A 27957-nucleotide genomic window follows, 5' to 3' on the forward strand; every position below is an offset into this window, starting at 1 on the left:
CTGGTTCACTGCACTCCCCGTTGGGCACTGACATGGAGAGCCGCTGCCCCCTTTCCCCCGGTGACCCCAATAAAGCCACGGGCCCTGCTGGTTCTTTTACAAACCTTTATTTCCATTCCTCTCCACCCCTCCCAGCCCGCTCCGTGCTCCTTTCACGGCTTTTTTTAGATAAAAACAACAAACCAGCTCTCTCCGACAATTCAGGACACACACAGATCCCCAGATGACTCTCTGTTCCCCCCGCCCCATTTCAACCCAGTTTCCCTCGAAGCCGCAGCCGCGAGGGGCCTTCCGCTCCGGGATCGTTAATGGCTGACACAAAAGGCAGAGAGGCCCAGCTGGCTCGAACGCACCTGTCAGGACAATACCACAAACGCCACCCCACTGAGCTGATCTGCCGAAAAGCTATCATGAAAAATCGTGGGATGGATCCCAGCACGTACACAAAATATCCCCTCCCCCCTCCCCAAACTGCCCTCCCCCCTCTCCAAAAACCAGATATGTCGCACACATTAAAGTGATACAGAACGATACAGAACTCAGAAGGGGGGAAGGATGAAAGAGTCTCTTTGCAATAACAACCTACAGGATCCAGTGAAACCGAGGCAGCGTCAAAGTAACGGGTCAATGGATATACAGCTTTCAAACCCAAGGCTAGGGGGTCCAAGGTAATAAGTTAATCTATACAGACAGCGTTAGGCAAATGGACTGATGAGCGGATTTCCTGCTGCTGCAGAAGGGTGTTCTCAGCGCGAGTGCCCATGCAGAGTGCCTGGGCTCAGCGGCCCATGCCAGCCCAACAAAACCGTGAGGAAACGAGACGTGAAGTCAAGGGATATGGAACGTCCGTGAGATGGGCTCCCCCCTCGCCTGGCCACAGGAGCACAATCACCATCTAGAGCAGTTACAGCAAAAGGGGATGAATTGGGAGGCCTTGTCCAGGAACCCTGGAGTGTGGCTTAGGAATTGCCCGAAGCTCTGTGGGAGCTGGTGCTAGGGAGATGGGAGTGGGGAGAGGTACCAAGCTGGGAAATGGCTTGAGTTGGCTCCAACGCCGTGGCACAGGGGCCTGCCATCCGGCCCTTCCATAGCAGCGGCATCCCCACTGGGGAACCTGGAGATGTGGCGTGAACGGGCTGCAGGGGGTTCCAAGCAGCTCCCCACGGGGTCCCCCCCTCCTCCCAGTACTAGAGCAGCCCCAGAGGGAACTTCCTGGGCATCTGGCTCAGAGCAAGGCTCCTCCTGGCCAGGCTGCAGTTGCTGCAGCCAGCAGCTCTCCTTGCACCGAGCATGGGCTGGCAAGGACCAGACAGAAACCACGTCCATGGCAGAAGAGTCGTGGCAGCTCCCTGACACTTGCCCTGGGCCCTAGAGAGTGCCTGGGCTCAGGGACAGGGAAACACTGATACTCCCAGCCTCTTAGGTGTCAGCCTTGGGCCTTGTCTACCTGCCGGATTTACCCTAATTGGCAGAGCAGAGCTGCAGCAGTGCAAACCCTTCACATGGGGGCAGCGCGTCTCATCCGGAGTCTGCCCGAGCGTAAACGCCTTGCTGCAGAGACGGAGGCTGAATCAATTTCCTGCATGCCCGGAGCCAGAATCTCCTCCCCGCAGGGTGCTCCAATGCCTGCAGCCTCCAGGGAAGGCGAACCAAGAGCTGGAGCCACCCCACGGCCACATCCTCTCCCCATGGAGCCCCCATCTGCTTCCTGCCCATTTCCACCGCTGCAAAACCAGCTGCCCGGAGGCTTGCAAGGGGAAGGCTCTGCCCTGAACCCCGAGGGGTCCCCCACCACACGCAGCTCCCTGTTCCAGACAGGCGCTGCCACACCAACTCCCACGCTCCCTCCCCACCCCCACGGCAGGGTGCACTCTCTCCCCACCCCCTCCCGTGCGCCCCTCTTTGCTCCCACCAGTCATCTGACTCCATCCAACCAAGGTCACAGACCATGCTGTTCTCACCGAAGCTCCCTCTCAGAGCACTGGAGACACAAGGCCAGAAACCACCCCCCAACTAGATCTCCCTCAGTACCACTCCCTGCTGAGCTGGCATTGTGAACAGGGGGAGGAAAACAATTCCCCCTCCCGCGCATGAGGACAATGGATGGAGGTGGAGCCGGGAGCGGATGGCCCCCCCACAGCCCAGGATGGTTATCTTCAAACACAATGCGGTGAGGGGGTTTAAAACAGCAGAAAACGGGAAGGCAGATCAAAACAAGGGGGGGGTTGCATTAAAATGTTCACAGGAAATAAGGCATGGAGATGACAGGCCGGCGGGGGTGGGGGGTGGGGGGGTTCTAGAGCACGGTTTTGTCCAGATCCACCTTGACCGGCAGTGGCCCCGCCTCCTCGCTGTCGTCCGCTGGGCAGATGGTGACAGCGATCACAGGGTGCAGAGAAAAGGGCGCCGAGCCATCCAGGTTCTCCAGGTCCTCCTTATCGCCATTAATGCTCAGCGGCTGGAAGAGAGCCAGAGCCAGACACCAGGTGACAGGGCGTGGCCGGGGACGGAGGGGGCTGTGGCAGCGGAGAGGGGGACGTATCACAGCAGGGGTTTGGTTTGCACCCGTTGAGGACCCAGCCCAGAGTCTTATCACCACGGCTCCCGGAGTTTCTGGGATTCATTTCCCAACTGGAGCCATGATTTAACCCCTCAAAATAAACCAGTCTTGGGCGCTGCTTGGCTAAGGTCAGGGGGTGAAGTGCCGGAGCCCTGGTGTACCCGGAGCATGTGCGAGGATGGGTTACTCTCTGTGCTTTCCAGGCTCTCCTCCCCGCTCAGTGTCCCCACCCAGCAGACAGTGCAACGCAGGCCAAGGGTATGAACTGCCCCCAGCCCACCCGGACGTCCCCCAGTGGGCTGTGGCTGGGTTCAGTGCCCGGTCCCAGCTCAGCGGCATCTGCACCTGAGTTTGCCCTGGGATGCCGGCTGGCTCCGTACCTGGGTCTTGACGTGCTGGTCCGGAGCAGTCACCAGGCTGGCACAGCTCAGCCACAGCATCACCATGATGGAGAGGAAGAGGCAGGCAGCCAGGATCCAGCGAGGAAGGCCTGAGCGCCTGTAGCACCCCACCACCCCCCGCCAAAGAGAGAGGACAAGTTTATGGCTGGGTATCAGGGTGGAGGGGGGCACAAACAGGACTCAGAGAGGGCCAACGAGGGAAGGATTTCCCCTGGCTCCTCCATGGAGCATTCCCTTTGCAGCCTCACCCCTGGCCAAATAGCCACGCCCTTGGACCAAATAACCCCACCCCTCACCCAGATAGCCCCGCCCCTGGACCAAATAACCCCACCCCTCACTCAGATAGCCCCGCCCCCAGACCAAATAACCCCACCCCTTGCTAGCAACATTTTGCAACATTATTCTGCAATGGAAATCCCTATCCCCCCAACCCCTTTCTAGACCCCGTCCTCTTTCCTTCCCTGCCCCCATACCCCTCTCCCAATTTTCCAGGCCTTTTCATTCTGCCTCTCCCTCTGCCCCCCTCACCCTTGCGGGGCCAGGCGTGCACCTACTTGGACATGCAGCCCAGGAAATCGTGCTCTGGCTGATGGGTCTCCACATGCTGGAGCTTGGTTTTGCTCTTTGGCTCTTTCACGGGGGGTTTCTCCAGCTTTTCCTTGGGGCCTGGCAGGACGACACCCAGACCCAAATGACTCCCCTGCCACAGCAAACTGGGCACAACCACCCGGGCCCCCAATGAAGCTGGGGCCGCTACTTGCGTGCCAAGGCCAGAAAGGGGAGGGTAGAAAATGGTACAAATAGGACTGCAAGCCCTTGACCTGGCTTACTGGATAGCAGCCTAGAACGAGACCATCACCAAAAGACTTAAAATAATGATCACTCCAGGCTTTAAACAGCTCCAGGAGGCTGGGGACAAACCACCCAGCCCTTCACACTGAGGGCGCCGGCTCCCCGCCCCACACTGGAACGTTACGACTGAGAGCGGTGTCTAGTCAGGAGCCCGTGTGTAGTGAGTTTGGTGGGTTCTCAGTTTGGTTCCCAGCAGCCAGGTGTCCACGGCACAAACCCACCCCCATATGCCTTGTGCTGGCAGCCTCAGCAGAGGCTGGAGACGGAAGGGGACAGGGCACTGAGCTGCCTGACAGCGCTGGTGCCCTCCTTGCTCCCCCCCCTCCCCCCCCATCAGGACGAAGCCTCAGGACTGTATGTGGAAGCTTCCATAGCATGGGGGATGGTCCCAGGTCAGTGGAGGAGGGGCATGGGGCGGGAGGGGTGATCTGCCCCTCGGGTAGGAGCCCGGCAGAGGCAGACACCAGGCCTGCACTAGGATTCAGCCCAGAGTGTGTGCATGTCCCAGGGGGCTAATCAGAGGCCACAGGCTCTAGAAAAACCGGCGCAGAGCTGGAGCCACCTTTCCAGCAGCTTCCAGCCCCCTCGACCCACCTGGCCCTGCTCCTTGCTCACCTGTGTGGGGCTTCAGGGTGTTAGGACTGGAGACAGGCCAGGACTTCTCCATCAGCTCCGACTTGGGTGCTGGCATCTCGGGCACCGGGTACTCAATCTCCGGCTGGGACTGAGGGGCCGGCGTTCAAAAAGAAACAAAAAGGACCAAAACGCAGTTAGTGACTGAGCCCCAAAACCTCCTGTGGGGGCAGGACTGGCCCATGGGGGGAGGCACAGGTTCAGCTGGGGGGCATGCGAGATATTGAGGGCCAGATCCCTCCTGCGGCATTAACCCACAGAGACAGCCTCTCGCTGAGTCTGGGCAGCACCTGGCACAGTGGGGCCCAATCTCAGTGCCTGTCCTCGGCATCACCAGATACAAACAAGAACAGTTATTATTGTAGGGACGCAGGACTTGCCATAAAGGCTCGGACACTGGTGTCAGTCAGCCTGTCTGTCTGTCCGTTGTACTTCTGGGGTGCCTGTCACCTCGGCAGCATCTGAGTGCTGGATGGTACAATCTAGTCTAGCACCAGGCCATAACTCCATCTTGTAGCTCCATCCTACCTCCCTGCTGTACCAGAGCACTGACCCATCTAATGTGGTGACCCATTCCTGGTTCTGGCCAATATCTGATGCTTTGCAGGAAGACAAATATACCTGGTCACTGGTGAAATGCTCAGCATGGGTGAGATAAGAGGGAACCCCTTCCTGACCCCCTGCAGCATCAGCTTCTGCCCTGAAGCATGGGGTTCCATGCCCTGGTCCCACAGCCACGCAGGGCCACTGATGACCTCAGCAGCGTGAGCCTACCTGGAACACCACCACTTTGCCATCGTCTGCCTGCAGGTAGAAGGTCCAGGTGGACGAGATGAAACTCTGGGCAGAGCTGACGATGTCGTTGCAGAAACTGGAGACCAAGTCAAACATAGAGAAGGACACGGGCTGCAGCTCCAAACTCTGTAAATAATCAAAGAGAAGAGGACCAGCTCGCTGTGCTGGGAACCCCCGCATCATCCTGCCCCACCCCAGCCCCAGCTCTCTAGCGCACAGGGCTCAAGGCTCTGCTCAAGGGCTCTAAAGCAGGTCTATTGACCAGACCATGCTGAATGACCCACCGCAGTGCTCTTGGCCTTAATGAGCTATGAACCCTCCTGAGAGCGAAAGGAAGGTCTAGTGGTTAGAGCACTAGCCTACACCTTGGGAGACCTGGCCTCAATTCCCATCTCTGCCACAGAGTCTCTCTGTGACCTGGGGCAAGTCCCTTGGCTCCTCTGTTCCTCATTTTCCCCACCTGTGCAATAGGGATTACAGCCCTGCACCGTGCGGCTTAATCCACTGATGACACGGAGACCCTCGGATATTACAGTGAGGGGGACAGACGACAGCTAACCTCCATATAGCCCAGGGCAGGGGCTGGCATGAAACGCATTGGCAGGGCTCAGTCTAGGTGCCCCTGCACAGGCATCCGTGCCTTCTCGGAGGACCATTGGCCCCCGCACCATCAGCCTCAGCATGAAGGCCCCGAGCTGAGCGGGCCACAGAGATCAGAGTCGATACACACCTGCGGGAGGTGCTGGGGATAAACAGCGTGGCTGCCAGCCCAGCTCCTTCCACCAGCACTAAACTCACATGAAAATGTTTTAAAGAAGAGGAGCTGAGATGCCGAGGGCGTTTCTCTCCTGGCAGCTTAGCCATGCCCCGGATACTTGGCTCTTTGCAAGGTTTGTTATGTTTTAAAGCATCCCTGCTGGAATCTGCTCGGCTGCTCCTTGCCATGGACATAGAACATTTCCCAAGGCTGGGAATGCCAGAGCCCCTCATTCAGTCAGATGAGCAAACAGGAAAGAAATAGGTAGGGTTCTGTACCTGATTATCGTGCTAAATCTGCTTTGCCTGCTTGCCCAGGAATCCAAAGGAAACATGCTTTGGGTGGAATGAATGGAATAAGGGAAGGTCTGGAACACTGTCGCCATGGAGCAATCTCGTTTGGGACCTGGCCTTTCACAGAGTTCCATCCACCCGTTCCTTCAGGGGAAGCAGGGACAGATGCTTTACAGGGATAGCTGCCACTCTGATACAGCCAGCCGACTGAGGCTTCTTTCTCACAAAGAAAAACATTGACCTCTACCACTGATTCTGTGTTCGACCTTGGGCATGTCACTGGACGATTCCATGCCTAAGTTTCCCCATATTTAATGCTTGTTACCAGCCTCCCAGGGGTTCGTTAATTAATCAGTGGAAAGCACTCTGAGCTCCTGGGCTGAGAAGCTGAAGAGGCAGCACTGTATGCCCATGCCTGGTCCTTACTCCTCGCTGCAGAAAGCCATCCTGCAAAGTTGAAAGCCTCCACCCGGGGCCAAATAACACAGTTAGCTGAATCAATTAAATGTAATCACAGGTAAGAACCTTCCATCTTGAGAATTCAACAGCATCCCCTAGCTTAGCCCAAATCAAGGCCTTGCGCAATGCAATGAACCTGCCGCCATTTATGATTTGATTTAAACAGCCCTGCATTGGGTGGTTCTGCCTCCAACAGCCCAGACCAATCCACTCCCTGGGCAATGTTATTAGCAGGTTCCCTGTAAGCTCTGGCACCATTTGTCTGTCTCCTGCATCCCAGGTACCTGGTGACCATCAAATGCCCTGAAGGTGTGCCATGCAGGCGGGATTCTCGGAGGGGGAACAAGGACATGAAATAAACAAAGACCCCTTTTTGCTGTCAAATATTTGTAAGTATTGTTTGCTAGTGGGGAATTTTACTGCTGTGTGAGGGGCTGCAAAGACCTGAGATTGCAGGGATCCAAAATGCCCGGCTGCAGAGCCCAGAGCCAGGACAGTGTTCCTCAAAAGGGCTGCAGCTATTGGTGTAATGATACTGCGATGTGGGGGTATGGCACAAGGCTGCTGCCATCTGGTGGCAAGGGGGATGTGGGGCAATTGAATAGGGGGGGACAGCGGACCAGACGTCTGTGCTCCAGACAGGCGGCCTACGAGGAGTTATCACAGCCGCCTCCATCTTCAGCCAGCTGATCTGCTGAGTGTGCGTTGCGGGGAAAGGGGGAGACGTCAGGAAGGGGAAATGGCAACCGGGCTCTACAGTTTTCCTGTTTCAATACGGTTTGCAAAGCATGCTGGGACCTTTGGGGGGCTGGAAAGCACTAAAGCTGTCTTTCCCAACGGGCAGGGTGCGCCCCCGCAGAGGGCTTGATGGAGTAGCGGGGGGACATGGACAGACCTCTCCCTTCTTCTCCCAAGTCTCAGCTTTCATTTCACAGAGGCTGTCAGCCTCTAGCTGCTACAGCTGGGACGAAAACCTTCCAAAGGTGAAGTGAGCGTACAGGGCAGAGTGACGCCTGCCCGGGCCTGCAGCGACCCTGAAGCAGTAGCTCCAAGATGGTAACTGCCCCGTCCACGCCACGAGGTGCTAGCTCAGACCCGCTCCCCCCGCTCATCGCAGCGTGTGAGAAAGGAGAGGGCGGGTCAGACCGTGCAGATCTGCACCAGCATTTCCCAGAATGTGGGCGGGGGGATTACCGGCAGGAAGGTGGCATGGTGGGAGATGTGTCCATTACAATGGAAAAGCCTTTAACACCACGTGGTGGGACTGCAGGGAGAGAGCGACTGACTTAGTCTTCCCGAAGGGCAGGCTGAGACCCGTTCGATGTGGCTCCACCCAGGCGTCCAAGCTGTGCCCTGCCCACTAGCTCTCACTGCCTCTGTTGTCTGCTCAGGGGCCAGGTCAGCTGGGATCCGAGCACACAGCGCTCCCTTCTCCTGGGGTTTCTGAGCCAGAACTTGTCTCCCAGCCCCCTTGTTATCTGCTCCTGGCCCCATCACTGGAACAAGCTCCAGGGTATAACCCCCTTGGCGTGCGGCTGGGCTCTGTGCAGAGAGGCAGCAGCTGTACTGGACACCAGAACCACCAGCACGCTTTAAACCCCAGGTTTGGCCAGGAGCGACACTCCCTCCCCGCTGCCAGGCACAGCCAGTCACTCCTCCGAGCCTGTCTGCTGTGGCAGCTGTCAGCACAAATACGTCTGCAGCTCTCTCGCCCACGTGTCTGCCTGCCCTGGCCCGCAGACCGAGGCCCATCAACAGCCCCCCCTGCAGAGCAGGATCCACTGCCCCAGCCACGGGAGGGCGAGTACGGATCCTCCTGCGCCCAGGCCCTGAGCACAGCTCCCAAGGGAGCAGCCACGTGTCTGCTTGGAGCAGCATGGGGCCCTGCGTACCGGGGAGCAGGTACTGACCACGCGCCCGCAGGATCCTGCAATCCCAGACCAGGCCATGGGCCCTCCTAGCCCCACCTCCTCCCGCCAATCCCCAGTGCTGCCAAAGGAGACAAAAGCTCCCCACAATGCAGCGGGGCGGAGATGCAGGGTGCTGTACATGGGGCCAAGGAGCGGATTGGCTCCCAGCCCCGCTGCTCCAGGCAGTCTCCTTGCGCTCTGCTGCAGGAGAGGTCTGATCATTGCAGCTTTGCCGTGCAACCGCGAAACAGAGCGTCCAGGGGCCCGGTCTCAGGCAGCTGCCGCCCAACGCCCCGCAGGGCATGCGGAGGCCAGAGGATCCCAGGGCTGAATCCACCCCAGTGCTCTCCATGCAACGCCTCGTGCTGGGGCTGAACGAAATCCAGCCCCTCCCCGCTGAAAACATTAAAGCTGCAGCTGGGTGTTTGGGTAGCAATGCCCCCTCGCCACACGCCCCGGGTCCTGCCAGGCACTGGGCTAACAGGCACGGTCTCACATGCCTCACACACTCCCAACATGTGAATAAGGATCCGAGGGTCGGGGTGGGGGTTGCAATCAGCCTGGGGCGGGGGGGTCTGGCCCTAGATCGGCTGCACGGTTGTGGCATCTCCAGACCGTCAGTACTGAGGGGCTCTGTCATGGCTGGAGCAGAGGTGGGAGGAGAACGGGGTGACAAACAGGGCAGCTTCCTACACTGTCCTTGGGAGAGCACATTGCATGGAGCATATGCCTGGCTGATGCTCCCCCGTGGACCAGGGACTGTATGCGCTCCACTGGGGGGCAGGGTACCACAGCCCCTCCGGGAAGGGAAAACAGCTGGGGGTGATGACAGCAAATCACTCAGATCACAGGCTCCCATCTTCTGGTCCAGCCTGGATTCTCCCGAGTCGAACAGGCAAAGAGAGGAGATTTGGCTGAACACCTCGAGCTGAAACTGATCTAAAGACCAATATGAACTTGTAACCAGGGGAAAAACCCAGTTGTGGGTTTGAAGGACAGACCGCTAGCCTGGCCCCAGGCCAGAGTCAGGGTGACCTTGTTAGATCGCAGGTAGGGCTTTTTATTGGTTTTACTGGCTTTCTCTGCAATGCTTTTACCCTCCAGGATAAATGCGCTTGCTGAGCAGAAGCTGGGGTGGTAGCTGATAACATGCTGGTCGCAGCCCTCGGAGAGACAGCAAAGCAGCCATGCTGGCCGGTTAGGCAGCCTGGCTTGCTGGGGATATCGCTGTGTAGAGCAGAGAGCTGGGGAGTGAGACACGAGCCGAATGACCCTCCCTGACACAGCCGCAAGGGAGCACCTAGGGGGAAATACAGGTGCCATTCCCCTGAATCTCTCAGTCCTCCACTCCAATCACTAGACACAGACCAGTCCCCTCCAAGAGGCAGGAATAGAACCCTGGAGTCCTGCCTCCCAGCCCCCACTGCTCCGCTCATTAGAGACTTCCAGAGCCAGGAGTCCTGTCTCCCAGTGTCTTGCTTGGCTCACTCACTAACAATCCCCTCCAAGGAGGGGCAGAGAACCCAGGTGTCCTGTCTCCCTGTTCTCTGCTCTAACTGCTGGATGGCACTGCCTGGCCGAGGCTCTGAGGACACGGCAGCCCAGATGCCTGGCTTCGTCTGGAACAGATGCACCATGACTCACTCACATGGGGACGTTCCCAGCCCTTGCCTTCCCCGCCCTCTGCCCGCAAGCACTTGGAGAAGGAGCCAAATGCACGAGCTTCGGCCTCCTGGGACGGACAGACCACGGCGCTCTAATCCTATTAGAGCCGGTTTCCAGAAACCGTGTCCTTGTGCCGCTTCCCACTCCCAGCTCTGGCGAATCTGGTTCCCCCCACGCCCGCACTGGTACACGAGGGCATTGGCACCGGTGCTGCACTGTGGACAGGTGCCAAGAGGGGACAGAGCCCTGCATCGCCCGCCCAAAAAGTGCGGAGCCCCCCTGGGGGACTGCGCCAGAACCACCACCAGAAAGGGGGGGAACAAGGTCAAATGCTCCCGTCACGCACCCTCCGAGTGCAGCCGGATCCACTCGCTGCATTTCTAGGGGGCTCCTGGCTGTGGCCCTTTGAACACAGCTGGGTTGGGTCCTTTTTCCCATTGCATCTTTTGCCAGCACGAACGATGACAAGGGAAAAGGAAGAGAGGAGGACGAGCTGCGGACGGGGGGGGTTCCACCCATTCCTGCCAGGCCGAATCAGTGCAAGGTCCATGTGACCTTCCTCCGCTCCACTTACCTCCGGGATGCAGAGTCTAGACAGAGGGGGCAGGGCAAACTCTTCCTCTATCCTTCAATCAGACAGCGAATTCCTTTGCATTCACAGATCCCGCCAGCCCTGCACTAGTCTCCCCAGCTGCCCCAGTGGATGGTCTTCCTCCAGGACAGCCTGTCGGCTCCGTACGCCCACGGCACCCTGAGCCGACAGGCGCCGGCAGCAGAGCTGCCTGGGCTTTGTCTCCCGAGAGATAACAAGGGCATGAGGAGGAAGGTCACGGCCCGGTACCCAGCTCGTCCGCCCCTGTTCCTCGGCATGAACTGCTGCCTGCCCCATCCCACTGAGAGCTGGGCTGCGGACAGCAACTGCCCAGCCAGAGTCACAACCCAGATTTCCTCATGACACAGCCACCGAATGGGACCGTTGGTTACCGCCCCTGCAAGCCCTCCGACCCTGGAACGGGCGGGGCCCTGTCTGCAGGAGGGAGCCTCCACTCCAGGTGCAATCGATCCAGGGTTTCCCCCCCGCTGTCCCAGGCGCCAGGCAGAGCTCACCCAGTCTGCTGGCCAGATGGCCAGCTCAGCACTGCAGAGAGAGGAGCGCTCGCTGGCTTCCAGCCCCCGCCGGAACGGACCCTGGCTCTCATCCTGCTCCCAGGAGCCATGGGCCATGGTGGGAGCTCCCTGTGCAGGAGAATGAAACTCCTTCAGCTCCTTGGCTTCCCTGCCGCACGGCTGAGCCGGAGACGGGAGGGGCTCTGCCGGTGCTCCTCTCCCACTATGATCCATAGGTGCTGCACCTAGGGGTGCTGGGGGGGGCTGCTGCACCCCCTGGCTTGAAAGGGTTCCCATCACACCTAGGGGTTCACAGCCCCCCCACTATACAAACTGTCCCAGCCCCCTGCTACGATCTGTTCTTCTCAGGCCCATCACCCAGGCAGCAGAGCCCCTTGGCACTAGGGAAAGAGGAGGCTGAAACCTTGTCTTTCCGGCTCTGCGTCTCGGGCTGCTGCTTCCTGCATCCAGCCGTGCAGCCGAACTGCTCCTCGGCGCTGCTGTAGGCTTCGATACAAGCTGCAAGACAGGAGGGGAAGGGAACGGTCAGGGCCCGGGCACCCCGGAGCCATCGGACACGAGCGAATTCGGAGCTCAGGACAACAAGGGGCTGGCAGCACGGCCTAGAGCCAGGCAGAGCGCAGCGGGGGTGTTGTGCAAGGGCACCCACAGCCCCCTACTATGCCAGCCCTGGGCTCCCACGGGCAGCTGTCAGCGTTCTTCAGCCCTGACAGCTATTCCAGGACTGGGCTTCTCCTGCCAGGTCATGGTCAATGTCCTGTGACAGTCACAAACGCCCCCTCTGGACGAGGATGAGACCCCCCCAGCTCCGAGTCAGACACCCAGCTCAAGGGTGTGTCTACCAGCCAAACCCCGTCCGACAGCCCATCGGAGTCACCTGGAGAGCGCCTTGCCCAGAGCCACCCCCCTAGGCCAAGCTGGGCACACTCAGGGCTGCCTGACGGGCTCCATGCCCTAGTTCATTTCTGCCCAAAGAATAACCAGTCATGGCAATCAGCACAACGTTCCCAGACAGGTCTCAGCTTCCAATGGGACACACCCGGATTTCCCATAAGCAGAGTCTTAACCCGTGCCGGAAAGGCCCAGTCCGTTCCAAGCAGCTATCCTGAGATCCCAGCGGCGTGGCATGGGGGGGCGGGGGGGATCATCTCCCCTACGATACCTTAGACACTGAGGCCTTGTCTACTCTGTGGGGACATTAAAGCCCCCGGAGCCCTTTTCACAAGAGTAGGGGGGTTGCCCAAATAGCTTCAGCTGAAAAGTCCACCCTCCCTGGTGCTGAATACGGCTGCTCCGCCCCACCCCAGAGGCAGCTGCAGTTCAGTGAGGCTGCAAAGTGCTTTGGGATCCCTTGTGATGAGAGGCACTGGGGGTTAGCACATCGTCCCTGGGCCAGGGAGGAAGCCCGGTTTGCTCCCACGGCGCCGGGAACTCGCTGGACAGCCCTCGGCCTGGCGGGGGGATTCGGTCGCTACTGCAGGAAACTTCCATCTTCGCAGCTGCCTGGTAGTGAGGCTAGAACTGCAGAGGTGTGGGGAGTTGGCTTCAGCAGAGGATCCTCCCCTCCCTTTTCCCGCCCCTTTGAGAGGCTGAAATCACGGTTGGAACATTATTAATCCCCTTGGTATTTGCTGTGGCCATAGCCCTTATGGGTTCATTTGGGGCCTTGCATCCAGGTGACTCTCTAACTTCCAGGATTTGCACTGGGGAGCAAGCGGAGCCGGCCCGGATTTGCACCAGGGAGCGAGCGGAGCCGGCCCAGATTTGCACCAGGGAGCGAGCGGAGCCGGCCCAGATTTGCACCAGGGAGCGAGCGGAGCCGGCCCAGATTTGCACCAGGGAGCGAGTGGAGCCGGCCCGGATTTGCACCAGGGAGCGAGCGGAGCCGGCCCGGATTTGCACTGCTGGTGCATCACAGCCATGGAACTTTGTTTGGACAGCATGGGAGCGCAGAAGGAGCAGAAGCAACCTCTGTCCTGACAGGAATAAGTGGAGAAGCCACTTCTGGACAATGTAACTGGGGGCCACGGGAGAAGAGGGGAGGGGAAGTTAGTTGGCTGTACTGTTCTTTACCTGATTCACATTCGGCTCTGGTTGTGTTCAGCTCGGCGCTCGCATCCACAAAGTGACAGATGGAGAACAGCCGGCAGCCTCGGTAACAGGCGTTGAGCGCAGCATCCTGGAGAGAGGAAGAGGAGAGCTAGGAGCTGGTACAACACACAGCGCAGTGGCTGCACCCCAGCGCCCTGCAAATACCCAAATGCCCCTGGGGACCCAGCTGTGCTCTGGGACTGGGGCAGCAGGGAGAGGGCGGGGCGGGAGGGCGCTATGCACTACATGGGACCAGGACCTCCAGGGCTTGGATCCTTGGCGCCAGCTCCAGATCCTCCCTCCCTGTCAATGGAACACAAGCACCAAAACCAGCACCACGTCTAGGTGGTGGCACCGTCTCCCAGGAGGGGTGGTGGAACCCCAGTGCGCTGGGCATTTACAGCGAGGCTGGACAAGGCCCTGCAGAATATACTGTAGGGAAGGGACACGGCTCCCCGGGGAACGGACTAGCTCAGTGGCTTACAACCTGTGGACCATGGACCCCGCAGACTATGTCTAAGATTTCCAAAGGGGTCCGCACCTCCATTTGAAATTTTGTAGGGGTTGACAAAAGGTTGAAAACCCCCTGACCTAGAGGAAAGCGAGCTGGCCTCCTGCACCTCGAGCTGGTACGACCCCACCGGGCAGCCCGCAACGCTGCAAACGTTTCTCTGAAAAACTCGGTGTGACGTTGGAAACGTCTGGCTACCCGAGAACTCTGGGCCTGGCGAGCCAACAGGACGTGTGTTTCTCACACACACACTCTGTGGGCCCGGGGGGGAGCCTGCGTGTAGCTGTGCACGCACATGTTCGCAGGGGGAGCACAGTTCTGAGGGCACCTTCACCCCCCTCCCAGAATCCTGCCATGGGGCCGGGCCCCAGCGAGAGCTGCGCCAGCCTCAGCAGACACAACAGCTTCAGCAAAAGAACCGAGGTGCCGTCTGCTGCTCTCTTCTCCTGGGCGCTGCCCCCAGCCACCTGCCCCTGTATCGTCACTGACCAGCAGGGGGGAGCTCGGGGCCGCAGCAGGACACACAGCCCCCTCCTCCCTGCCTACCTGTCTTTGCCAGGGCCCGATGCTGCCAGGCAATCACCCACAGCAGCCTTGTGAGGCGAGGCCAACGCCGAGCCCTCTCACCTGGGCTCACCTCTGCCCCACACGGCCACTGAGGAGGCTGCTTGGAAACCAGCCGTGTGACACATCCACCTGCAGCATCCGTCCTCCTGAGTCTCTGTGGCAGCACAGCTCAGGCCCTGCACTTGGCACGGGGCGTCCTTACACGTGTGCGAAGTGTTGATCCCTCCCCGGTATTAGTATTGCCATTCATTATGTGTGTTGGGATCGTGCCTGGCTTGGATCAAGGCCCATCGTGCTCGGCTCTGGACACACGCATAACAAAAGGGTGGTCCCTGTCCCACAGTAAAGTAGCTATACCACTACATCGCTCTTTTCATGAGTAGATGTGAAATCATTACCCCCATTTTACAGATGGCGAAACTGAGGCACGGAGTGAGGCAGTGACTTGCCCAAGGTCATCTAACAGGCCAGTGGCAGAGCCAGGAATAGAACCCAGATCTCCTGAGTCTCAAGCCAGTGTTCTAGCCAAGAGACAGCAAACAGACACAACAAAGACCAGGCAGGAGCCCCCAGGAAGAAGGAGATATTCCCATCAGTCTGCTAAGCACCTGTCTCAGACACTGCTGTGCATTCTGCAGGGAGGGTGAAAGAGGTGAGTTTTAAGGCAAGATTAGCAGGAAGTCAGAGTGGCCCTGGACCAGCAATTGTAAGTAGGGCTGCAGTTACTCTTCTCTACGTGCATGGCGATCTCACTGCATGAGACTAAATGATAATAAACCTAGAACAAAAACAAGGGCAAGAAAGGAAAACACCTAGGAATAACTGAGCATTGGCTGGCAAATGGAGCCCACAAAACTGCACGGTTAGTTTTCAGAGACCACAAGTGATTTATTCCAAAAGAGGGCAAGGAAATTTCCCATCTCAACCAGTCTATCTTTTGGCCCTACATGGTCAGCAACCTCCCAGCCTGGGATTGTGTTTCTCTCCATGTGTATTTTTCTATGGTTGCGTTTGAAGACAGACAAAGACACACTATTTACCTAAGGTTACAACTTCATAACCTCTGCTTTGCACAGAACCCCGGGGCTGAATCCCAAATCCCCTGAACCCTGTGCCAGGAAATGGGAGCGCAGCCCTGCATTTCTCATGCTCAAATGCTGCGCGGACAATGGCATGAGCCTTTAGAAGGATCTATTTTACACTTCCTCTTCGAGGCTCCATGTACCAGACAACTGGCCTGTACACTGAGGGAAGCCCTAGGGCATGGAAGCACAGTAGGATCATCCTTGCTAAGAAAGGGAGACCCACCTTAAGACCATGCTGTCCAGGGTCACTAAAACAAACAACTTTTATCGCCGCCTGCCCAGCTTCTGTCTGGGCAAACAAACAGCCACTTGCAAGGGGATACACCAGAAGAGCCCAAGTTGCCCAGTTTACATTTTAAGATGCTGGCTCTTCCCCTGAAATCACTGCTTTATGCACGTCCTGTCTCAGGGGAGTTATTCCAGCAGGAAGGAGATGCTGGCATCCAGGTGGATTGCAGCAGCATCCAGTCCCCTCCATTCTCTGCTACACCGCGGAGGGCCCCAGCCTTGTGCAAAAGCAACCCCGGGAATTCTACGGCACAGCCCAAGGCTGCCTGGTTTTTTGAAACATGGAGGTGCAGTGGGCAGAGGCGACAGATCCCAGCATGCCGGGTTCCAGCAAAGGCACTCGGATCTCCATAGAACATTGCATGTTGGGACCTGTAGTCTCCACAAGCCGCAGCGAAGTGGCTGCAACCAGCTGAACACCATACAAGCCGGCTGCTGCCCTCACACGCTTGGGCTAGTTGCTCAGGCCGGCAGTAGGCTTTTCCTTTTTGCAGTATGTGTCGTACTTCAAATGGGTTTCACATTTTAAACATGTCTTTGAGAGATATAAAGTTACAGACCCCCCTCAAATGTTTTCGATTTGCACCCAGCTCCTTTGACTGAATCCCACAGGGACTCCACGCTTTCACCTCCAAAGCAGGATCGCTAACCAGAAAGCAGCCCAAATGGCTTGGAAATCAGACGTCCCAGTTCAGAGTAACACGAGTTCTCACATGCATGCACGTACAAAAACCTACCCAGAACAGGCCCAGCCCCCCACCCCCCCCAGCTCCTGTTCATTTGAGCAAATCCTTCCCCCAAAGCATTATTTATTGCAAACAAACGATCCAGAAAACAAAAGCTAAGATGGACATGGAAAAATCTTGGACTTGGAGTTTTTAAACTATTTTTATTGTTGCTGCACAAACAAAAGTCGGTCCCATTTCTAGATGAAAGGGGACGACACCAAGTGCAGATAATCCTGGTCAATATATTTTCAAAGGGTCAGTTATCAAGTCTGGGAGGACAAAGACCGGATTCTTCTTCCCTGATGAGTGGCCAGAGTGGATACCATGGCTAGGGGTGGGGAGTATTTCAATTACTTTTTAACTAAACTATTACTGGTGTATTATGGATGGCATGTGTCTGACAACACCATGCATTTTCCCCCTCCCTTCAACTGGTTTTACAGCAGAAAATGTGGCTGGTTTTAAAACAATCACGTGGGCTTTTCCCCTGCTGTGTTTGGATGTATCTCATGGATCTTTGATGGCCTTTTTGACCTGCGGACGTATGGCATGGTACATTCATTACAGCAAGGCGAGGCAGCCTCTGATCCGAGGCCTTAGTTTGAAGTTATTAGTTTAGAAGCCAGAACTGGGGTTTTTTCAATGATTATTGTTTGCATGGTTCTTGTCATTGCAGCTCTTATGAATGATACTCGAGCGATTTCCTGAGAACACTGCTGGCTCCAGCACTAACAAGAGCTTCGTCCAGTGCTGTGCACACACCAGTGGGACGAGTTCGACGGTTCTCAGCCAGGAGGCTCCGCCACGGAGGATGCATCCGGGAAGGTGCCCTACGGGTGCAGTGCTCTTCTCTCAGGCCTGGGTTTTCCGGGGAGTCGGGTGGGGAGGGGAATGCACGGGCACCTTTCAGCTGAGCCTATGAAGGGGGAGCGGTGGGAGAGAGGGCCGGTGTCCTGCTGCATAACACAACCAGATCCAGCCACGGGCTTCTGCTCGTTCATTGGGTTATAAAACGGATGAGCAGCAATTTTACCAGCCCCGTCCGATCGCCCGCCCCCAAGCCCCGCACCTGGGCCGCGGCCTCTGCCCGGGCACCTTCCGCCAGTCCAGGAGCGTGCCCTGGATGAACGCCCTTCGTGTAGTGACAAGCTCACACCCCCCTTCCCCCGGCTCAGGGTTTTTACCCGACCCCCCCCAGGCGAGGTAAGGAATCCATGGGCAAGGCTTTAAAACGGGGGGTGGCAGGCCAGAGGCCCTGGACCCTGCATAAGCAGAAAGAGGCGGGGGCGGGGGGGCGGGGGGGGGGGGATTCCACAGGACAAACCTTCTCCCTGCTGCAAAAAAAATTAGACCCCCCCGCCCCCTTCCTGCTTGCAGAACAAATCGATGCACGAACAGTCCTGGGCTTTGCCCCCCCCCTTCAGACAGCAGGACCCCCCCCGCGCCCCGATACCTGGGCGCGATGCGCAGACACGGGAAGATGGGCGCCTCCCCGCGGGTGTTTTGCTTTTGCTCACAGGCTCCCCCCCCGCCCTTGAAAAATCTGTTCCTCTAACCCAGCCCCCCCGGGGAAGTAACCCGCTTTCCCCGGCCGCCGGGACCGGGCTCGAACCGCCGCACTCACCCGGGCTGCGCCTGGCGGCTGGCCGCAGCGCCTCTGGCAGGCGCCGATGTCCCCCAGCGGCGGGGCGAAGGGAGCCTCGGAGCCGGCGGCGGCCAGCGCCAGGCAGAGGGCGAGCAGGGGCAGGGCGCGGCGCCCCGCCATCCCGGGGCTTTGCATGGCTCCCCCCGGCCTCTCGCACTGCGGGGCTGCAGCCCGCAAGCCCGGGGAGAGGCAGAGCGCGCGGTGCCCAGCGGTGTCAATATCCCCGTGACGTGCCTTGCACAGAGCAAGGGAGTCTGGGAGAGAGAAGGGGGGAGGAGACGGGGGGGATGCGGGCAGCTGGGGATGCAACGGTGCCACATGCATCCCGGCTGCAGGATCTGCGCTGGAGCTGCCTGCTGGGGAAGCAGAGAGCCGGAGCCCGGCCTCCCTCTGCAGCAGGGCTCCAACACCCTTCCTGCACTGGGGCTGCCCCCCGGGCCCTGGGAGCGACTGCTCGCATTTCCTTGGTGGATGAGCGTGCCCGGGATTTCCCTGTACGGGAGGATGGTGCAGCCCTGGGGCTGGCCTGGCTGGGAAGGGATCCCCCCTTGGCCTGAATTCTCACGCCAGCTGACTTGCTGCGGGGAGAGGAATGGAGCAGGGTGGGCCAGAGGCGGGAATGAGGCGATGGAAAATGGCGGGGGCAGGTTAGCGTGGGGTCTTGGGAGATGCTGGAGAAACCAAGAGAAGGGCGGAGAACTGGCTGTCCCCTGCCAGTGCTGTTCCATAAGCCAAATGTATCATCTAGGTACTGGGCAGTCGGCACATCCGAAACGTGGACAGACGGAGTCTCCCAAAGGAAGCAGTGGGAGCCCCGTCACTTGAGTCTTCAGAACAGGACAAGGGAAAACCGTGAAGATGGTCAGGACAAATCCTGCCCAGGGCCCAGGCAAGGGGCTGCATGGTACCGAAGAGCTCCATCGCGCAGCTCCGGGGGGCATTGCATTTCCCGGCTTGGAGTGCAAAGGCAGAGAAGATGTCAGGGCCACCTGCCCATCTCGTGTCTTGGAGTCTCCTAGTTAGCAGAGATGCTCTGTTATGGGGCAGTCATCTTGCAAGAGGGCCCAGGCGGGGCTCTGGAGGTTCACTAGCTGATGCATGACAGGAGGGTTTGGGTGAAGGCACCTTTCCTGGGCTATTGGGTGGAGAGGAAATCCCAGCATGCTCCCAGGTACAGGCCGGACACTCTTATATTAGCATCCCTGTCCGCAAATACAACATCCCCTGTGCTGACTGGTCGCGCCAGCCAAACCATGGGTGCATGGTGGCCTTTAAGGGATGCACCCCTCTGCAGCTGGGAGGCACCCAGCACACAGCAGGGGAAGCAGGGAGTGAGGGAGCTCGGCCTCTCAGATGCAGCTCTCTGCTGCAAAGGGCACCCGAACAGCTGGCCAGCTGCTCCCTTCCTCACTGCTGCCTTCCTCTGCTAAGCAGTTCTGATCTTCCCCCTCCAGCCAGGGCCAAAGCATGTTAGGAGGGAGCACAAACTACTGAGCATTGGTGCGTGAGCCAGGCATTTAGTGCGATTCCTTTGGATTAGATGATTATTGATTCTGGTGATTAACTCTTAAGGCCCCAGGCATTTCCCAGCGTGCTAGTGAGATAGATGAGACGGAGAACAGAAGTCACACCCTGCACATTCCTAGTGAAATGACGAATGACAGGCGGAGGGGCACCCTGGATTCACACCAGCTGGGTGAGCAGTACCCAAGGGAGATGCTGGGAGCAACCAAGAATAACAGCAATCATTGCCTATTCCATTCCACTGGGGCCCTAGGTCAATCCACTCTGCCCCCCCGCCGGGCCTCTGCAAATGCATTTGCCATCAATAGTCTCTTTCACTTCCTATCCTAAAACTGTTGTGTGGTGTTGCTGTGTGCTGTTCAACAGGTGCCACGTTCCACCCCAGAGCTGGCTGCATTTCAGGTGGCAGGTGAAATTATCCCAGTGAGGGTTGCATTAATTAATGAGAGGACGAGACCCTTGGGTGGACGAGACCCTTGGGTGGATGCGCCCCAGGGAAGTGCAACGGGCCTGGTCCCATTTCCCAGACTGAGCCAAATCTCTGGTGAATCAGCTGGGTTGGGCGGGGCGGGGCTGAGGGGAGGATGGGAGCTACTGGGGACTAGTTTAGTACCAGTGTGTTGATTTCCAGTCATTGCCTTCCCGGCGGCAGCTTCCTCCCTCCCTCAGACAGCGACAGCCCAGTCCGGACAGACCGACCGTGCAGACCATGCACTGTTCAGTTACAGGTGTCAGAGCGGTAGCCGTGTTAGTCTGTAGCAGCAAAAAGAACGAGGAGTCCTTGTGGCACCTCGGAGACTAACATTAGGGCTGGCGCAGAGAAGAGCCAGGCCCAGGCAGCTTCAGGGAGCCGGCCACCGGCCCTGCTCAGCACATTCCCCGCATTAAAGGGGAAGCCGGGCGACTGACTGCTTCTCATCCAGGGCGTGAGAAGCAGCCGCTAAGTGCGTGTTGGAGTGGGGAGAGCCCTGTGGGGCCATGCATTCCCGGGCAATTATACCACATGCCTCGGGCGGGGCCGGGCGCCAACGTGCTTTCGCCACCTGAGACGACGGGGCACGTCTGAGGCCTGGCACGAGATGGCATCTGCAAAGGGGAAAGACACCAGATGCAGGCGTTCCCTGTGACATCCCTGGCGGCCGGTCAGAAAGCACCGTTGGTGTCTGCTGTGCCTCAAGCCTGAGATATTTCTCTAACGACTTTAAGCAGCCCAGAGAGTGGACCTGCCCGGCGTCCTTGGGGACTATGGGCCCTGGCACCAGAGCTGCCCCAGGACCTCAGTGCAGCTGCACCCCCTTAACTGAGCGTGGGCGGGCCCTTTAACCAGATCGTTCTCCCCCTGTAGGTGAGAATTTCAGTTCAGACTCAGCTCAGACTCAGACTTCAGACTCAGTGGTGCCAGCAGCGGGACTGAGAGTCCGGACTCCTGGGTTCCATTCTCATCTCTGCCACTGACTCACTGCATGACCTTGCGCCCCACTCCTGCTCTGGAGATCTAATGGTTAGAGCCAGGGACTGTGCGTCAGGACTCCTGGGTTCCACAACAAGCGCTAATCCTAACTCACGCTGTGACTTTGGGCCTAGACCTGCATTTTCAAGAGTGGGCACTAATTCTGGGCTCCTTTCTTACCCCTCCCCTCAACTCCTGGCTCCCGACACTCGGAGAAGCCGTAAAGTGCTCGGCAGGTCTGAGGCTGGGCCCAGCTTTCGGGATCTTGTCAAGTTTCCAGAAATCCTTCTTGCTGCCCTCTGGAATGAGCACCACCTACAAGCCCAGCCCCCAGGCCCTGCGGGAACACGGGTTGCTGCATGGGAGGGGAAGGCCGGCGAGCTGGGTCGGGGGCATGGAAGAAGCCAGTGTGGCAAAGGCAGAATGAGAACCACCGCTCCGGAGCTTTGCCCGGTTCTTTGGGGAGCTCCCAAGATTTCAAACCCAAACAGCGCAGCTTTGCAGCCCCCCAGGAAGGCAGCTCGGCCGCTAACTCAAATTGCTCCTTGTTGGGCCACAGTTTGTGTCCGTCGTTTCCGATAGCGCCCGCACTGCGCAGAGAGCTTCCCGAGGGTAAAGCAAGGTCTGGTTGCTGCCCCAAGAAGCTCACCCAGTCTGAGGAGCTGATGGATCCACGGGGTCTCTGCAGGAGCACCACGCCGTCCGAGCCACGGGTGGGATTAGGACCTCGGCTCGGCCTGGCTTTCCCCGCAGCGCCGTCTGTTTCCATCTAGCTGCCTTGCCCCTCATGATCCGGAGGGTGGAGCTGGCCATCGGGAGGGCTGCAGTTCAGGTCTGAGGTGGGCATAGTTCATTACATCCCTGTGCTCACGGAGCAGCCCCCGAGCCAGGCCAGTTCCTAGGCGAGCGACGTTACCAAACAAAGATACACATTGTTGGGCCTTTCCTGACACGCTAGATTTATAACTTTTATTTCACAGGGTTTTTTTAAGGCAGGAGGAAAAATACCCGCCAGCCCCCCACCTGCGCCTCATTGCCCATCCCCGGGCTCCCTCTCCTTACAATGTCAATCTCATGCTGGGAGAGCCGTATTTCCTTGCGGGCTGTCACTGCTCCATTCGTTATGGTTATTTATTGCAGCACCCCAAAGCGTGCTGGGAGCTGCTGACAGGCTTTGATAACCTCACACCCCTAATGGGGAACACATGGGGCAGGACCTCAGCGGGCGTAGAGCAGCATCGTCAGCAGTGAGTGTTGAACAGAGCAGAAGCGGGGCAGACCTCTCCCCAGACCCATCCATGGAGGGGGGGAGCGCCGCCTACCCAAGCCAGGGAGTGGAGGGGGAAGGGAGTCCTGCTCTCCCCCACCCTCCCTTTGCTTCTTTGCCTGCTCCCCTGAAGTTGGTGGCGTGGCCCGGATTTGCACTGGAGGAGAATCCGGGCCGTGTGGACAGAGCAAGGTGGCTCACACTGGCATGTCGTGCCAGCTTATTCCGCTCAATAAAACTGGGCCGGGGTGAAAAGCTGCTCGCGACTTTGCCAGTTTGGCTTTAGTTCTTCCCCCGCTCCGCTCTCTCCACCCGCCCCCCCCACCCCCCCGCTGCTGGCTCTGGTCCAGGCTCTCGGCCTCCGTGTCCTGCATCGGTGAGTAATGTCGAAGTAAATTGAATAGATTGGGAGCTGTCACAGTAAATCACGCTGAGAGCGGAGTCACATGCTTGACAGATAGAGTTTCCAGAGTCCCGCGCCGAGCAGAACCCCTCGCTGCCCAGCACTCCCTCCCAGCTGCACAGAAAAAGCCAGAGCTGGTCGCTCACGCTGATCTCACTGGCAAAGCGTGCAGATTCACAGGAGCCGGCCAAGGCACAGCCCTGCCTTTGTTAGGCGCGCTCCCCCGCGAGCATGCCAAGCCCCTGGCACTGGGGCTGGGGGAGTGGGACACTGTGCACTTTGCTGAGAGAACGCTGTGTCCCAGGCTTGCTTCATCCACTTGTTCAGGGCGGTAATTGGGAAGCGCCCGCCCACTCCCCTGTGAGCATGCCCAGAGCCAGCCGCACTGGACGGATGTTTCTCAGCCACTCAAGTTTCGTTAAGACCTCCATGTCCACGTGCCCTGGCGATTGCCCTGGGGTGTCAGCAAACCCGTGGGCCAGATGCTGCACCATTCCTGTATCTTCATTAGAGCTACGGTTGCACCAACTGGGGATCTGCACCTATGCCTTGAATACCTATACCAATGCGCAGGACACTGAACTGCCCGGGGAGGGGGGCTGCCAGAAGCTCTGGCCCCACGTCACCATCCGCTAAAGGTGAGCCAGGCCAACGCTTTTCCAAGCGTATAGGGAGCCCCGTCTGTGGCGCTGCAGGCCTGCAGAGATGCAGTCTGGGGGAGCAGCAGGTGCTCGACCCCTTTGCTGATCAGACTCAAAGGGACTCGAGTTGGGCACCCAAAAATGGAGGATTCTTCTGGAAGTTTGGGATTTAAACCCTAAACAAACTTGGTTTGGGCTTTGCAGGACCCTGATACTCCACTCTTCTTGCAAACTCTCCTGTAAGGGTCATGCTCTGCACTTGCCTTTAATCCCTCAATTGCAAAGTACAAAGGTGGCGTCATTATCCGCACTGAGCAGCTGGGGCCTGCCCCAGGGCACGCAGCAGAGCAATGACAGTGAGGGGTGCAAAGCCCAGGTGCCAGGCCAGTACCCTCCATTATAGCTGTTCCATGCCGGGGAGCGTTCCTGCCCCAGCGCTGGGCCAAGGCGCCTGGGAAGGAATGACTTGCATTGTCTTCTTGCATCTTAAGGGTTCGGTGGCGGGAGAGGCCATGGTGCCATTTTCAGCCTCAGTGGGAATGGGTGCGTGTGGGGCGACTCCCCGAGTGGGGTGATGCCGTCACCGTTCAGTTAGGAGCCCCCACTCTGAGTCACGGGGTTGTGGTTAAAAGAGAAAAATGCTCAGTTCAGCCGGGTTCGCTGCCCATCACAAATACATCCATGCAGCTTTCGGCCTGCTCGGGAGAAACCCAGGCCTGGAATAGCAGGGTGGGCTGCCAGTCGGGACTGAGGCGCTGTCTGGGATGCCCCGCACTTGACAAGCTTATGGGGCATTGAAATCACGGAGTGCTGGAGGGAGCCCAGGCAGGGTGTGGGGGACACTGGCAGAGCCGTGTGGGGCCCAGGACTGGGCTAGCGGGGGGGCTGCAGGTCAGGACCGAAGTGCGCTGGCAGAGCTGTGTGTGTGGAAAGCTACGCAGCGCCTGCCTGCGATATGCCTGGCTCAAGCCTGCGCTGTCAGCTCCTCAACGGCCTGAGCACTAAATTCACTCGCATTCTAATGGAAAAAACCTTCCCGGGCAATCCTATTCCAGGTGGCAAATATTTACACCTGATCCTCAGCCTCCCTGCCTGCCCCTCACTTCCCCCTCCCCCTTTTCAATAAAAACAGTTACTGCCTTTTGCATTTCTCAGAAGTGACCCCTGCTCCTACTGGCGCCTCTCAGCCGATAAGGAAACCACCATCGCTGGAGAGGCACGTGGGCCAGGCCCTTCCAACTGGGCCAGCCGGTTCGTTGCTAGGGCCATTCCCTTGGGGCACATGGTTACCCGAATACCTCGTCCAGGTGAGCCCCAATGTGCAACAGGTAACGACTTGCGGCCGGGGCCGGAATCCCAGCGAACACACCTGAGTTAATGAGGGCTTTGGTTTTTTGGTCTGTGGCGAAAATCCACCTTTCCACCAAAACTGCACTTGCGCCATGTGGCGAGACACATCTCCCCTCCCCCGGCTGGACTCTCCCTGGCCCTTGGAGTTACCCCAGAGAACCGGCTACTCAGACTCAAGCACCATGCTCAACATTTGTCACATTTTTCCCCCTCCCTAGAGATTAGCAAACCAACCCCCGCCCCCCGCCCCCTGCCCCTTGCACTCTCTGGAACTATTTGTGCTGTCTCAATGCAAACACTAGCCAAAAGGCGGGGCTGGCTTTTTTCAAAGAGGGCTATTGCACAAAGGAGAGCAGATTTGTGTCAGCAGTGTGGAAGGGGTTAAACGGGTTGTAAATTACCCATTAATGTGGAAATGTTAGGGAGAAGAATATAAGGAAAAGCCTGACTGCTGGATTCTTTGCATTTCTAGCTTCTTTATTTCCCCCCCAGGTCACTTTAAAAGGATGCAGAAAGTAACATGCAAAGATCTGCTGTGGGTTTGGTTGGGGCTTTCTTCTGGGGCTTTTTACACCGTAGCTTTGGAGCCAGATACTCTCGCAATCCAAGGACTTTATGGAGTAAGCCCCTGGCTGGGAAATCAAGTAATTCGATTAACTCCAGAGCTCTCTGCGCTGATGAGACACAAGGTCCCATGAGGACAGGACGATGAGGGTCCACTGGCCAATCAAACGGGCCACACCAAGGAGCGCTGAACCTGAGCCAAGCGCAAAGGGGAGCCGGTCTCCTTGCCACAGGCAGTTGGGCCCCACCGGCCCTTGGTTCAGTCACCTGAGCCACTTTGAGGGCCTGCCGTCCTTACAGTGGAGCTGTCACTGACCCGCTTGTCACACGGCTCCCGTTCCACCTGTGTGCGATTCGCCGGGGCTGCACGGGCCCAGAGGGGGAGACCGCCGAAGCACAGGCTGAGCCGGCAAGGCAGACACGGGGCAGGAGGGGAGGCTGGCACACGTGGTTTCCTACCCAGTAGGGTCAGTCCTGCGTGCCCTACAGCATCGATTGTGCCGGGGGGGACCCAGCTGTGTCACATGCTCCTTCCCCACACGGTTCCATCTAGCTGTGTATTCCGTTTGTGCAGCGCCTCGCCCAGCAGCGTGGGGGTCCCAGGCACTTCCCTGACACACACAATAAGGGGGTCCTGAACTTGGTGGGGGTGGCAGGACCCCGCAGACTAGAAGTGGTTTCTAGGGACAGTTGTGGGTGCTCCCCAGTGGGCAAGACATGCCCTGTGCAAAACGGCTCAGCCTGTCCCCAGTTTAAACCATGCTGCACGCTGGGGCTGAGTTATGCCCCCCCCCCCCCCCCCCCCCCCGAGAGGCTACTGCTGCTGCTCTGCGTGGCTCCTTTTCTTAGCCCAGCGAGTGCCTGGTGAGCCATGGCCGGCTGTGTCAGTCTGTGGGCAGGATGGGGAGTCCGTGGAGTCAGCTCTTTAAAGGTCACTGTCGAAGGGCGAAACAAACCACATCTGGTTTGTGGTGGAGAGGCTGACTCAGAGCAAGTGGGGAAAGGAGTTCTCCCCGCCCTGCCTTTGTCTTTGCCACTCCCCCTCTGCCTCAGAGGGCCTGATCCTGCCAGGCCTCCTGCACCCTCAGCTGCCTGCTACGGTGTCTGTCATTATTCACTGGCAGCCAGCACCTGCCCTCCCAGGACATTCATGCTCCTCTCCCTCTTTTTTGTGGGGGGAAGGTAGGTGCTGTGTTTTGGACTTTGCCACCTGGCCGAGTTTTCTCGTGCAGGGATAGAATTCCTTCCTGTCCATAAAACCCAAGAAGAACGGAGGTCGGGCTGTTCCCTGCTTTATCCAGAGGAATGTGCTTTTCCCGCCCCTTCCACAATGGTGGGCACCTCCACAAATCATTGCCCATCCCCAAGGCCTCCCTGGGTGCCTGTGCAGTGTCCAGTGCAAGGGGGTCCTGGCCTTGGCTGGGGCCTGCAGTACAAATAAGAGGGAATAATCAAAGCTTCCAGGGCACGGTCTGTTGGTCTCTCAGTGAGGGAAGGGTGTGAAACGCCGTGAATGTGCTGCTCTGATGTTCAGTCCCACTCGGTGCACCGTGGTCATTTCCTGGCCATTGCTAGCATGGTCTGTCCCGCCACCAGGAACAGATTGTCCCTCCCTCTTCCCACACCCTAGTGTTCCATTCACAAGCACACGGGTTTTATAACTAACTATTTCCCCACAGCTGCTCCAACCTCTGGAGCCCATAACAAAGCACCCAGGTTTGCCTTCAGTCTGTAATTTCCTCTCTAGAGCCATTAATTTATCCATTTTGCTTTCCTGCACCTCAGCAGCATATGCATGGGTGCCCCAGTGCAGGCCGTTGCTCATGTTTCCAGAGGCATTCCCAGACCAGGGCAGGATTGACAGTGGTAGACAAGCCCATAACATCCCAGTGTGGTGGCTTCCCATTCTGTCTCCCAAAAAACACAGCTTTGCTCATTGCTCTTTGAGTGTCTGTTCTCTGGGTATCTGTCCCCCAGCCCCCACACAGCTCACTGCACTGGATCCTGGGTTAGAGGTTTGGTGGGATCTTGTAGATGAGATTTAAAAAAATCCAAGATCCTGAAAATTCATGGTTATTAAAAACCCCACCGCTCTTTTCGCAAGAGAAGAGGCGTTCGCCCAGAGGGCCTGTCAACTTGGGTAACTACATTCAGCCTTCTATAAGGAAAACTGTACTCAGAGAGTAGTCAAGCTGGAAGGGCAAATTGAGTGGGTTCCAGCAGGGATCCGTCCTGGATCTGGTTCCGTTCAGGGTCTCCAAAAATGATTTGGATATCAGCACAGAGAGCACACGTACAAAGTTTGTGGACAATACCAAGCTATTGCAAGTGCTTTGGAGGACAGGATTAGAATGCAAAATTATCTTGACAAACTGGAGAACTGGTCTAAA

The 27957-nt window shown here is 58.0% G+C and overlaps 2 protein-coding genes across 3 annotated transcripts; both read right to left on the reverse strand.

The window, feature by feature from the left end:
- Nucleotides 1–91: 91 nt before the first annotated feature.
- Nucleotides 92–18624, reverse strand: TMEM59L (transmembrane protein 59 like). Of its 2 annotated transcripts, none has more exons than XM_037885911.2 (8): nucleotides 18348–18624; nucleotides 13527–13632; nucleotides 11857–11951; nucleotides 5221–5367; nucleotides 4429–4537; nucleotides 3516–3627; nucleotides 2941–3058; nucleotides 92–2458 (listed from the first exon to the last, which is right to left on the reverse strand). In XM_037885911.2, the coding sequence occupies exons 1-8, from the start codon at nucleotides 18501–18503 to the stop codon at nucleotides 2297–2299; spliced, it is 1005 nt and encodes a 334-aa protein (XP_037741839.1). In that variant the 5' UTR covers nucleotides 18504–18624; the 3' UTR covers nucleotides 92–2296. The 2 variants fall into 2 exon arrangements, with proteins under 2 accessions (XP_037741839.1, XP_037741838.1); XM_037885910.2 differs by having other exon boundaries at nucleotides 2941–3082; nucleotides 18348–18612.
- Nucleotides 5386–27856, reverse strand: LOC122463838. Its single transcript, XM_043536075.1, has 2 exons — nucleotides 27850–27856; nucleotides 5386–9250 (listed from the first exon to the last, which is right to left on the reverse strand). The coding sequence occupies exon 2, from the start codon at nucleotides 9064–9066 to the stop codon at nucleotides 7996–7998; it is 1071 nt and encodes a 356-aa protein (XP_043392010.1). The 5' UTR covers nucleotides 9067–9250; nucleotides 27850–27856; the 3' UTR covers nucleotides 5386–7995.
- Between the last annotated feature and the right edge of the window lie 101 nt (nucleotides 27857–27957).

Source organism: Chelonia mydas, chromosome 25, assembly GCF_015237465.2.
Source record: "Chelonia mydas isolate rCheMyd1 chromosome 25, rCheMyd1.pri.v2, whole genome shotgun sequence".
NCBI lineage: Eukaryota > Metazoa > Chordata > Testudines > Cheloniidae > Chelonia > Chelonia mydas.